The 13,400-nt window shown below is 54.9% G+C and overlaps 2 protein-coding genes across 2 annotated transcripts; both read left to right on the plus strand.

Annotated features, from left to right (window-relative positions):
- Positions 1-8,394: 8,394 nt before the first annotated feature.
- CGGC5_v005120 (uncharacterized protein) lies at positions 8,395-9,282 on the plus strand (the record flags this gene model as incomplete). Its single annotated transcript, XM_066151396.1, has 3 exons — positions 8,395-8,807; positions 9,063-9,124; positions 9,203-9,282. The coding sequence occupies 3 exons, from the start codon at positions 8,395-8,397 to the stop codon at positions 9,280-9,282; spliced, it is 555 nt and encodes a 184-aa protein (XP_066009145.1).
- A 233-nt stretch (positions 9,283-9,515) lies between these two features.
- ccr4 (Glucose-repressible alcohol dehydrogenase transcriptional effector) lies at positions 9,516-11,860 on the plus strand (the record flags this gene model as incomplete). The annotated part of the gene is made up of 2 exons (XM_032032287.1): positions 9,516-10,596; positions 10,644-11,860. The coding sequence occupies 2 exons, from the start codon at positions 9,516-9,518 to the stop codon at positions 11,858-11,860; spliced, it is 2,298 nt and encodes a 765-aa protein (XP_031892943.1).
- Positions 11,861-13,400: the final 1,540 nt, after the last annotated feature.

Genomic DNA, 13,400 nt, shown 5'->3' on the forward strand with positions numbered 1-13,400 from the left:
GGAAGAACAGGGGAGGGGGGTGTTGGTGCTCGATGCCGGGTGCTTTTGGTGGTCGGCGCTGAATTTGAGTGGATTGGGCCGGGGGTGTTCGGGAGGAGGAGGAGGGCAAAAAAATAATAATTGCGGGAATGGAGACTGGAGAAAACGAGAGAGCAAAAGACCGCGCGAGTTGTTGGAGCTGGGACTCTCCGACAGAGCAAACAGACAAGGACTGCTCTGTTCGTGTCGCCGCTCGTTCGTGTAGCAGCCCAATCACCAGCAAGAGTCTTGCAGTTGTGGAATAGTAATCGTAGAGCGGAAGGGGTTGAGAATCAGAAATATGGCCTTGTAAAGAGAGGTCAAAGTCCAAGAGAGGGGAGGAAGGATCAGAATAATGACCAGATGAGCGGCGGCAGCAGAGGCAATGAAAAGGATGGCGGCAGGGACAAAAGAGATCACTCTCCCGTCTCTTTCTCTTGTCTCTTTAGCAGGTCCGATAAGCTGCTGGCTGGCTGATTGCTGCGTCTGCTGCGTCTTCTTCTTCAACGGCCCTCTTCTTTGGCTCTCTCACTGCAGCAGCACTGCTGCGCAGCTACTGCACTGTTGCTGCGCAGATAGACGGCGGCCTGACCCAGAAAGTTACCTCGCGAGACGGCCAGAGACCTATCCCTCGCAGATGTTCTGCAGCGGCCACAAGTACCGTCCTCGTTGTCGACGGCCCTGAAGGACTTGGGCGCAGACCCACCACAGGTTCGTTTGGGCGGGTTGTACCTTGCAGCGCCCGGCGGCGCTACACTAGGGCCGGCAGGTACCTCGCGCGCCTCAGACAGACCTCGGCCAGTGACAGCGCCTCTCGAGTCTTTGCCCAAGGACACACGCACAAGGACTCTTGTCCTGGGAGACCTGGCAGAGTCCACTCCAATTTGGCCCTCGGGTCGCTTTCTGCCCTGGTCTCCGTCCCGGCAGGGGAGATCCGTTTGGACGGTACGGTATCCGGACGGGTGCCACTGGTCACTGTCCACAGCTTACTCTGCGCAATCCCAGAGCTGCTCCTTTCCCCGGCCTGCAATTGGCCCGTGTCCTCAGGTCCTGAAATGTTTGTGTCGTCCTGCAGTGTGTTTGCCCCGACAAGGACATCCACGTCGGACGGACTGTTGCGAGCAACCTCCGCCGAATGAACAATGACTGTCGACTTGTCTGTTGTCGTAGGGGACGGCGCACTAGCCCGTTTGGCAGCCGCTATGTTACTCCTAGCCAGCCGTAATGACGGCAGTTTGTTGTTGTTTGTTTTGCTGGTTGGTGTGTGTTTGCCCCGGCACAGATCGTTTGTTGACGTTGTTTGCTGCCGCTGCTCCTGTCTGGCGTCGTCAAAGCTTCCAACTTGGACCCGGCGGACTGACGGACTTCAGTTAGCTCGTCGTGACAGGGCCACTAACACCGGCAACACTGCCTACAGATCGAGCGCCAGTCCACAAGTCGTTGGCCCGCTGGATAGTCCCAGTAGTCGCTGCACGATGGCGTCGATGGTTTCCTTGGAACGTGTGTCTGTCCCTCGCTCGCTTCAAAGCTTGCCCTTGTCTCTGCTGTCGTCCTGCTTCTCCTCTGGAAGGATTACGGCACCGGGCGTACCGAGGAGCTGGATCGGGGGCTTAGGGAGGCGTTTCGTTGGGTTAGTTTCTTTGGTTGTCTCGCAGCCACAATTGTGTCTGACTTCTTCATCGACGCGGAGACAAAACCCTACCCCAATCGTCTTCCTTCCCCCTCTTGGTTCTTTGTCCGCGGGGCACTTTAGCCTGACTCCTGGCCTTGAACTTCTTTTGTCCAGATGTCTCTGTATCAAACTGCCGGCTCTGTGCCGAGTTGTAGCGCAGAAGTACGGATAGCTTGATGACGGATAAACCAAGTCACAACACCCTTTGGTGACAAGCCTGCGACCTGTCGCAACTCCACCAGACAGATCCTGAGCTCAGTGGCCGTCGTCGCCGTCGTTCGTCACAGTCGTCCTTCGCCCCTGATTTGATACGACAAGGCAAGACAAGCCGCAAGCCAGGTATCAGCCAGGATTCTTCAAGAACGGTTGCGAGCAGAAAACTCTGCCCAGCAGATAAACGGTGAGCCAGAATCCGACAGCCCAGGAACCAGGCCCCCGGTAAATCCAGGCACAGAAGCAATCAATCAATCGAATCGCTCAATCTACCGCTACGGGTCGCTGAGCCAAAGTAGACAGAGTGGCTTCCAACACCACTCACCGAAGGCGGAGTCAACGACAGCGACACCAGAAAAGGCGCACTGCCCTGGCTGGCCACTTTCGACAATGTGTTTTGTGTTGATCCCTTTTTGCTTTTTGGGCGCCCCGAGTGGACCGGGCCGTTGATTTGCGACTGGACTGCAGCCGACTGGTCTTGTCTTTGGTCTCGCCTTGCTTTGGCTTGACCTTAGTCAGTTGTCCACCACGTGAGAAGCTGTATCCGTAATGCTTTGCGTCACCCGGCCACGAACAAAACGTTCAGCGGCGGTACTGGTACTTTGCAGAGAGACGAAAAGAGTCAAATCAAGACGGGTTGGAGCCAGCCCCGTCCTTCTAGAACCGGGTTCAGGTCCTTTCTGAAATCTTGAGACGGCGGGATACCGGGCGGACGTTCCCCGGTGGAGACGGAGCCGGGGTGGATGGAATGACGGGTAACTGACGGGTCCTGGTTGGTGCACTCGTTTACCCGTGCAAAGTGGAAACCTGGGCAAGCTGAAGAGTCGTGTTTGCTTGCCCGTTGATGGTGAGTCGTTTTCCTAGTGTGTGGTCTTTTATTGCGGCCGTGGGCAAGGTGACCAACGTAGTCACGGAGCGGCTGGGTGCAGGAGTTGAGACGAGTTCTGGTGATGAGATTGCAGAGCATCCAGAAGGCGGTAGTTTGCCGGTGAGCTGCAGTTGCAAGTTGCCGGAATATACTTCACGCAATCCGCGAATTCTGCTCGGCCTCACTTCTCGGACAGGCCCAGCCCTTGCCGTCGTCGCGATGCCTGTCCCTTGCCTGGCTGGCCTTTCCGTCGCTTCGCCTCGTCTCGCCTCGCCTCGGTTCCCGCAGACAAATGGTACCGAGGGAACGGGTGAATCAAATCTCGCCCAAGGGCTCGGCCACGGCGTCTCGTCGGCGGTCCTGGGATACGCAGCTGTTGCGTTACGTACGAGGAGTGAATCCTTCTGGCAGGGCGGGCAGGGCGTTCTTTTTTCCCGCGGTTTTCATGTGCTTGTCTGCTGTCGCGTGCCGCAGACTGATAGAGAAAAGAAGGGCCGGGCAGCTCCTTCTTGATCGTCACTCTTCCCGCCTCTGGTCTCGTTACTGAGGCCAGCGTCCGGCGCAGGATCCCGTGCTCTTGCGAGATAATCACGTATCTTTCTGCGGGTTTCAACGTGGGAGGACCTTCCCTTCACGGTTGGGCAGGTTTGTTGTGTATCTTTTTGGCTGCCGATAGCGTAGCGAAGATGATAGGTAGCGCGCCTTGACGGCGGGTTCCGCTCCAACTGCGACCTCCAACAAAAGGGACGTTGCAAACTGCTGCGGTCCCTCTGAGATCGGCGCTGCCAGGTGGTCCGTGAGGGCGGTCCGCTGAAGGAACAGAAGACGACGCAACGTCGACGCAGTATGACGATTGACGACGAAGGGCGTTCCTCCTTCTCGTCGGGCTCTGCGATTGAGAAGCTGTGGCGTTGCAATGATGGATGCCCGAGGTGATCGGGACACGTCCGAAGTTACAACGAGAGTACTTCGTACTGGCGGTTTGGCGGCGTTGTGGCTTGTAAGTGTATTTCGGCTGGTGTTGGGTCTTTCGGCTGGGGTTATTGGGATCGCTGGCGTCCAGGTCGGTAATCCCTTCATCCATACGAATGCAAATGGGATGAAGACCAACTTGGGATGCCGAGACAAGGATGGAAGCCGAAGAAGAGGCTCCCGTCACCCGATGGAGAAGGGAAGGGCTCTGCCGGTGTCTCAGATATCACATGAAGTTGCCGGGTTGGCGGGTGATTTGATTTGAGTGATGACTGCCCGGCAAGATTAATTGCGTGTGCAAATTGCCGCGGCGCCAATTCTTCAACAAGTCGGATGCGGTGAGCCTGAATCGTTTCTCCTCCAGCGATCTCGGCGACCGAGAGGTGACGACCCCGGTTCTCCGGGGGTTGACTCCGTCGATGCGGTCTGGCTGGCGGCGACCTCGCAGTGCTAGCCCCCCGATGGTGCGCAACTCCACCGCCGGCAGTGCACGAGTCGTGGATGGCTTGAGCCTCGGATGAGCTTGAGTAGGAGGTCGTGCGAGCTTGCAAATACAAGAAGCTCCCGTCCGATCTGTGGTGGCGAAAGGTGGTGTCTGGTGTTGGCGGCGTTGGTGTTGGAGGTGTCGTTGTCGGTGCTAAGGTACCGCACGGAAGGAAGGCACTGGGCGGAAACAGAGACAGAGGCAGCGACAGCACAAGGCGGGAAGGAAGCAAGTGGTGGTGGTGGTGGCTGCCTGTGGTGGCTGCGTGGGAAGGGGCGCTGGGTGGCTTCTGTCCGGGAAGGCGCTAATCCGGCGGGTGCTCCTTCTCTTTCTCTCTTTCACCGGTCGTTCTTTCCGATTTTCTCGATTCACGGATATGCTTATTGCTATGCTTGAGTCCGATGCCTGAGCCGAAGGAGAAGCGAGTCGATCTATGGATGGCCACCTGGTGAAGAATCTCGGAAATACTCGGTCTCAAGGGCAGCTTAGTGAGGTGTGGTGTGGTGTGGTGTGGCTTTGGTCCCTGGGCTGAAATTCTTCAGTGCGAACAGACGCTGCTGTCGGTCGTCGGCGATAGACCTGCAGAGTCGTATATGCAAATAAGACTCGAGAGCCTTTATTTTAAGAAATGATCGAAGGTAATGCTGTTGTCAATGGCCAGCAGAAGCTCAAGATGCAAGCCAGCATCTGTTGCCAAGTCATAAGATCTTCGGAGGCCGGCGGCTGGCTATCTCTCTATATACACCAATGCCTCCGACTTGCTCAGCCAACGCAGGCCAGGACACCCACGATTTCTCCTCAGGCACCACCCCCAACCAAGTTCTGGCAGAAAAGGAAGCTTTCGTCCCAGCTTGCTATTGAGCTCCTGGTTGGCCTTGCTGGTGGTCTCGTGGGCGGCCGGCGCATGCGACAGCCAGCCATGCAACTAATAATTACCAGCAACTAGCAGCACCAGCAGCAGCAAGCGACACCAGCAGCATGCATGCAGGGTGAGAGCGGCGCCTGTCATGGATCCCAAAAGACCCGATTCGGGCCTACGCCGTCCGGCACTGCGGGCAGCGAATGCAACCTGCGAATTGAATCAACAGCCCGCAGTCCGGCTCTTGCTTTTTTGCCTCACTTGCGCGTCTGCAATATGTGTTACTTTTCTGGCCCTTGGTTGGATCTAAGTCATTCTGGCGCTCTCCCCCGCCTCGCCGGGTGTCACGATTCGCGGCGAGATATTGCGTGCCGCCCGGGGCAGAGAATACTCAAGTGAGGAGGGGTCGCGGTGGAGAGCTGGCCCCATGTCGGAGACGATGCCCGGAGAAGGAAGAAGCACCATCTCGCGCAGCTGCAAAACGCGGCGGGCGCATGAAATGGTCCTGGCAATAATGGCATGTGCCCTCCGGCGCTGGTTACATCTATGCGAGTTTTGACTGGTCGAATAGAATCGGAGGCTAGGCGAAGAATGGGGGAGCGGGATGGGATGAATGGAAGTGGATGGGATGGAGGGCACGCGAAGGGGAGGTGACCCTGAGCTCTCTGCTCTGTCAACCAAACTGCTGCGATAACGGCTGTGGTCTCGATCAGGTCCCCCCACATCCATCCCCGGACCGTTGTCGCTACTTGAGTGGTTGGGAGGGATCGAAACCCGGCATGGCCTGGCCAAATTGAGTATCCTTCCCGTCTTTGCCGTCGAGCCAGTGGCCGTGATGAGGGGGAGGGGGCGCCGGGATCCCGGATTTGCACTTCTCGGTCTGTTGGTTTGAGAGGGATTTTGGCCAAGAGTGTGGTAGCTAATCAATCGCACTTTCTACTTTGTATCTAGCGGACCTAGAGCAGAGTGGGTAACAATTTCACAAGGCGCATCTTCTGTTCTCTTTTGCTCAACAATCTCAACGATCAGTTGTCAATTTCCAAGTCGAATTCGTAGGTCCAGTCTGGCAAATGTCGGATAAGTCGAATCACAACCCGCCGCTTCTCCGGCGCGACTCCGGTCGAGATGCTCCGCAATCCCGGCCGCCCTGCCGTCTCACACTGCTCATTGGACGCACCCCGGATTCGCGCCACGCAGCATGACGATTGACGGCCCGGGGAACCAGAGGCGGGATGTGTGTGGTAGCTGATTCGCCTTTTTGGTCCTTTGATGGTGAGCAGCGGGAAAGGGTGCGACGCTGACTTGTGCTGTGCCGCGTGGACGGCCCACGTACGGCATAGCTCGCATGGGAAACTTGGGTCGGCTAATGAGGCTGAAGTCAGAGCCCGGTGTAGGATTGCGGCACGGGACGTGGTTCGACTTCTTCGAGTCGTCTGTTTGAGCAAGTGCGCCTGAAAATTTATGTTGGTAGCCCTGCGGCTTGATATGGGTGTGGTAGGAGATGGTGCGTGGTATGTAGGACGCATAGCTGTGCGGTCTTGACCCAGAAGCCCTCTGAAAGGGCGGTCTACTGGAGTAAGGTAAGGTCATATCGGAGTCTATGAAGGCTTCCTCTCAATTTTGAGCCACTGCAGGCTTCCGCTTTTGCCTGCAAAACGACGCTTTCTTGATGCTGGTAATGGCCCAACGACGGACTGCCAGAAAATTCATTTGACAGTCTTGGTTCCAGGAACAGATCCATGGTAAGAACTCATAAAGTCGTGTCTCATAGCTACTTGAGTTTCGTCAAAGGCGTCTATTGTCTTCAATGTTGAGTTATTGCGGCAGGTTATTTTCGAAATGAATTGCACTGGCGGCGATATAGCTTTGCCGTCGTCCTGTACAAGTGACCAAAGCCATCAGTGGACTTCTCGAAAGGTTTTTCGAACCGGATAGATAATCATCACTGATTGGAAGTACGTTTCCAATGACGAGTCATCATTCTCCGTATCGTTATTGTCATCGTCCTTGCTGTCGTCCTCCATATTTTCAATCATATTAGCGCTGCCTCTGCTATTCCTCTTGTTTTGTTTCCCCGTCCCCGTCCTCCTAGAAAGTAATACTCTTTGCCAAAAGTCTTGAGGTATCTCAAACATTTCAATGCATTCAAACCCATTTCTCTCTTCTTTGTCGTTACTCATCATAGCACATTCTAAAAGAGACATGATCCATATTTCAATGATTCACCCAAGCTGGCACGTAAAGCCAAACGCATAGAATGTTTCCGACTTACATGGGGGTCTTCTGGCTCACTTACTCGCCATTCTTCAAGCTGTCTGAGAGTTTCTATTGCAGACGGTTTCTTTCAAATGATTTACAGCTGCTTGCAGTGGGGACGTGGGAGGGATTGTTGCCATTTCAGAGAGCTTTCATATCGAAACAATGTTACCACGGGAAGCGTCTCAGTCTCAATCAAAGATCTTGAGAATGTGAAGCTTGAATATCTCTACAATTGTTATGGCGCAACGTGACGTCTCCCCCATCAGGTAATTGAAATCCAGCACATCTGAGAAACTGAGAACAGACATCTATTCAAACCCATGGAGAAAAGGAATGAAGGCTTAGTTTCTGTAATTGCATTCGTTGTCATTAGGGACAGAACTAGTGCTTCAATCCGTTTTGTTTTGTTAAAAAAGATCAGTCTCTTCAACCTTTCATGAGTGATTCTAAATTATGCTAGGTACATACATACTTGAGAGAGTGAAATCACAACCTAGTGCGGCATACTTTCTTACAGAAAGCTTCAACCTTGAATTGAAATTACAGCTTTTCACCATAAATAAGAAGCAGGTTTCTCAGGGCAGGAAGTCTTTACACTTTCAGATTTGTGCCAGCCAGGTCCACGGGTCGAGGAGCTCCAGTAGCAACCTGGAGGGTGCGGATTCACATGCCACAAGAGACACCACAGAAGCGTGCAGCACGATAGGTACGTTCGTACAAGTCGCTTGAATTCTAAGAATCTTTATCTAATTATGTTTGCTTTGCCTAGTTAAGTGGCAGCCTCGACGCTCGTTGAGAACCAACTTGCTTGATCGTCGCAAAGAGAAATAAGCAGATAAAACTTTGACAACTTCTAAAGCAACCAAAGAAGACACTAAAATCGTGTAGAAGAAACCACAGTGTCATTTAAGCTTTTCAAGATCACGGATAACCTCTTCGTCACCATCAGCCCACGGCGCGTGGCCAACGGCACCGTGTGGAAGGTGCCACGCGGTCAATGAATCTTCCAATGACCCACCGCCACCGCAAGAAAAATCTATCAAAACCAAATGTGCTCCATTCTCTCTTCCCATTCTAAACGTTTTCTGCTTTGTAAACAACACCACAAGTCGGACCACTTTCGCCCGAGTCCTCCAGCACTACTTTATGCCATACTGTATCGCACTGTTGGCCCCATCACGAGAGAGGTCACGTTGGTCCTGTCGACGGCGGTACGTATCCTATCAGTAGAAGGCTCGTGCACGCGGCTCTCGCACGTGACCGCGCTAAGAGCTCGCAACATCGCGGGCGTTGTGTCCTGTGTCGCTCTATCGTCAAAGGTCGAGTCAATCCAGTCCACGCCCACCACAGCTCAATCCTTGGATCATCTGCATCTCCGCCCGCATTCTTCAGTTCCAGTATTCATTGGCTGCCCCCAGAGATATTGTCTACAGCCACTGGAGTCTCGCGCCCAGCCGTGCCGGTATGTCATCAGCCCCCCTTCCACCCTTTCCCCGCCCAAGGTTCAAGGTCCATGGCAAGGCCTCCAGGGGGGGGTCACAGGTGGCTACGAGAGCCGAGCCTTTGTCTGTCGCAACAGGCACGAGGCACGGAACCCCAGCTGCCAGCCCCTAGGTCGACCCCATTCATGTCTTACCTGATACCTGCTTCTCTCTCGCTCTCTCTGTCTCTCTTCGTCAAGCTGCCAGAACTGACAAGACATCTTTATCGTCTGCAGACTCTACCACCGCATCCAGCGCGTCGATCGCCGAACGATAGTGCCAGATCTCGCCCCCCAACGTATGCTTGCTGCCCCATTGAGCCTCCCCCGACTCAGCCTGGCTCCAGAACCCCCCTCTAACCCGGCTACATCATCAGAGCGAAAAAATCCAACACACGTACACCTCACCTCACGAACCCGCAACGAGAATCGACACCGACCCCAGAACTTCCATTGACGCGGTGAATGGGCGCCTGAAGACACCACAGCTTCTGCGCTGCCGGGACTTTCCATTGTCTGAACTCGACCTTCGATGCAGCTGGACCCGGTCATCGACTCCCATGCGCAAACGCGAGCTTCCCCTGGCTGTCCCTCGTTTCGAATCTCACATAAGTTGCTGCTGCCCTCCCGACATCCGCTCAGCGCTCGCATCCTGATCGAGACACCACCCGAATCTCGAATGTCAGGTAGATGGCCGATGGTACTCGCTATCTGGACCACCCTGTCGGAGACCTCTACCTCAACTCTATCATACCCAAAGAAACCACCACCAACGACGCCGCACTTCTAAATCTTCTCAGCCGCTTCGCCGCGAAAGACCAACCTCCACACCACTCTTCCAACCCGAACCCACGGGCCAATCTGCTAGGGATGTTCTCCCAGAATCACCAGCAGGGCCACAACTCCCGCATCAATGGGGCCCCCGGCGGCCGGGGCATCCCCATGCTGTACAACTACCAACAGCAACAGCAACAACACCACCAGACCCATCTCCAGCACCACCAGGCTCAACAGGCGGAACATGCCGCGCACAACGGCAATGGCGGCGTCATGGGCCACCACTCGGCCTTCACCGGCGTCATGGGGAATTCCAGCCCGTACAGCAACAACGGCTTGCAGAACGGCCAGGGCGGGGCCGCAAGGGGAGGACAAACACAGCAGATGACCGAGCATTGGGGCGAGCAGCTTCGCTTGTTCGAGGAGTCCAAGCAAGCCCACCGCGCCATGACCGAGCAGAACCAACCGCACTACTACGCCAGACTAAAGGCTTCCGAGAACCGTGGCATCGCCGGGCCTTCGCCCACCTCGGGCAAGAACAACGGTGATGACGAGGCGGACGACAGGAGACGGCCGTACAGCCTGGAAGCAAAGAAGGAAAGGCAAAACTGGCACAACATGGACCTCAGTGGCCAAGGACTTCGAAACCTCGCCCCCGCCCTCTTCCGCTACCAATTCCTCCACGACCTCTTCATCGCCTCCAACCGCCTGCAGACGCTCCCTCCCGCCATCGGCCAGCTTCGCCAGCTCCGATACCTCAACGTTTCCTTCAACCAAATCAAGATCCTCCCTCCCGAGCTCGGCATGTGCACCTACCTCAACCAGCTGCTCCTCTTTGAGAACCAAATCGCGACCCTGCCCTTCGAGCTGGGCTCCCTACATCTGTTGGAAGTCCTTGGCATTGAGGGCAACCCTCTCGACCAGGACATGAAGCAGGAGATCATGGAGAAGGGCACCAAGAGCTTGATCAACCTCCTCAAGGAGCAAGCTCCAGGTAAGCATTGCTGGTGGATTTGGATATTCTTTCGCTAATTAGTGCAGTGCCGCTTCCCCCGTCCCCTCGAAAGTGCATCACTGTGCAAGAAGATGTGTCGCCTACCTTGGAAAGAGTCAGAGTTTTTAGCTGGAACGTTCTGTGCGACAAGTACGCGACGCCGCAAACATATGGATACACGCCGACGGAGGCTCTTAACTGGAACTACCGAAAGGCTTGCATTATGGAAGAGCTACGCGAGAAGGATGCCGATCTGCTGTGCTTGCAGGAAATCTCGACCGAGGCGTTCAAGGAGGAGTTCAGCCCCGGCCTGGCGACGATGGACTACCGAGGTATCCACTGGCCCAAGACTCGTGCGAAGACCATGGCCGAGAAGGACGCGCAAGGAGTTGACGGTTGCGCTACGTTCTACAAAGCGAGCAAGTGGATTCTGCTCGACAAGCAAGTCATTGAGTTCGCCGCCATTGCCATCAACCGCCCGGATATGAAGAACCAGCACGATGTGTTCAACCGTGTTATGCCGAAAGACAACATCGCCGTGGTCGCGTTCCTCGAGAGCCGTCTCACAGGCTCACGCATCATCCTCGTCAACGGACATCTGGCCTGGGAATCGGTTTTGGCAGACGTCAAGCTGATCCAGACCGGTATCTTGATGGAACAAATCACAAAGCTGGCCGAGAAGTACGTTCGCTGGCCGGCACTCAAGGACAAGAAGCCCATCGTATTCTCTGCTACTGCCAAGGATGGAGAGGAGCCGCCGCCGCCCGCCAAGGAACCCGGCCCCAGCCAGGAGTACCGCAACAACACCGACATCCCCTTGCTTGTCTGCGGTGATTTCAACTCAACAGAAGACAGCTCTGTCTATGAGCTCCTGTCTACCGGAAGAGTCCCGCCGAACCACACCGAACTGTCTAGCTTTCAGTACGGTAGCTTCACGCGCGACGGTATTGACCACCCCTTCAGCTTGCGGGATGCCTACGCACACCTCAAGAACACCCCCGACGAAATGCCCTTCACAAACTACACGCCCGGTTTCTCAGACGTCATTGACTACTTATGGTACTCGACCAACACGCTTGAAGTGGTGGACCTCCTCGGCCCTCCCGACGCGGAATATCTCAAGCGCGTGCCTGCCTTCCCCAACTACCACTTCCCAGCGGATCACATCCAGATCATGGCCGAGTTCGTCATCAAGGCGAGGAAGGACAAGAAGGCGCACCCGGAACCGGATTTTGGATCAGGAAGCCAGGGGCAAGGCCGGTAGACGGGGTTTTCTCTCGGTAATTTGTGCGTTCAGGGAATCTCTTGTGCCGGAGTTTAGGATTGCGATACTTGCGTTTTCGCGACTCGGAGGACTAGGCAGGGGGTGGAAGGTCTTTTTTGGGCCCGGAGGCGATGTTCACTCATTCTACAAAAAACCCAACCACACGAGAAACGGAGGGGGTCAGACCGGGGTCTTTCGTCGTCGGAAATGCATCGTCAGGCGTGTATCGGTGGGCTGTGGATACGGCGGAGTGAAAGGGGGGCTTTTGTAGATGGAAGGGTTTACATATTCCAACCAGCTGCGTTCTCTTGCGTTATATGTTTGTTCATGCTTCTCCTGTGACTTGGTGCGATGCTACTCTTGTTGTGACGACCGGCATGAATAGACTGACATGCTCATCTTTAATCTAGGACTGGGCCGGTCCTCAATATTCAATTGATCTGCTTCCCGACCGCAAACCAACTGTCAAAAGTCTGACACCCAACCTATGATGTAATCCCGTCCAACCCACGCGGCACAGGTGATAAGCTTTCCACCACCTCACCCAGGACGTCCCCTCTTCGACCAGCCATGCCTGGTTAACTTTGCAATCGGACTTGCCTTTCTTCTCTTTTATCGTGCATTATCCCCGGCCGACCGCGTAGACGCCCTCCGATGCGTCCGCCGCCGGGCCTTGCCTTTCGTCTGATTAAGCACTAGTCCCCGGGGCCCACCAACCATTGGACGACGCTGTTTTTGACAGTATTGGAGTTGGCTATTTGGTTTTTCGGAGTCTTCGGTGTTTGTAAGCTTTTATTTACGAGGTGTGCATGAGCTGATTATCACGTGCGCGGTGCCGAGCACAGAATCACGTCGAGTAACGGTAGCGAGCTTCTTTGGACAATATGTACAATTAGGACTTTTGTCTGGGATTATCTGATAATTCGGCACGGGAGGAGGATTTAGTGCTGACCTTATGGCTGATGTGGCTTTGCGGAACGGCCGGATGGGGTCAAGGGGTTTATTTGGGATGAACACCATTTTTGACGGTTGGCTTCGCGAAGGATTTCTGAGAAGAGTTGATTATTTTATTTCCTATCAGCCTGTAGAAGCTCACTCACCCATAGCTCTAGGTAACAAGCAGCAGCACCGTAGAGATATGCCTATTCAGGCTCGGGAATAGCAAGGGCTGGCCTGTATCAGGGGTACCAGGGACTTTGGTGCGAGGGAGCATATCTTGACGACCTGTCCGGCAGCACGATCCGAGTGTCAGGGCTCACAAGCGCTTATATCAGATTTTGCTGACGCGCGCCCGTCTCAGAGCCCCTGTTTATCAATGGTCGATTCGGAAGGATAATTGGACGATCGGCGGGGGATTTTGAATAAAAGCTGGCCACGTTTTCCACCTCATCTCTGCCTGCGTGTTTCCCCGCGGAAAGTTTAGTCGAGACAGATATTGGGGAATAAAAAGCAAGCACGCATACCACCGGAATCTGTGAGCTCCCACCCCCAAACACCACCACACACCATCCCCCGAGCTTCCGGCACAAACACCCAAAGA

The sequence above is a fragment of the Colletotrichum fructicola genome, assembly GCF_000319635.2.
Source record: "Colletotrichum fructicola Nara gc5 chromosome Unknown KSG_Nara_v1_contig03, whole genome shotgun sequence".
NCBI lineage: Eukaryota > Fungi > Ascomycota > Sordariomycetes > Glomerellales > Glomerellaceae > Colletotrichum > Colletotrichum fructicola.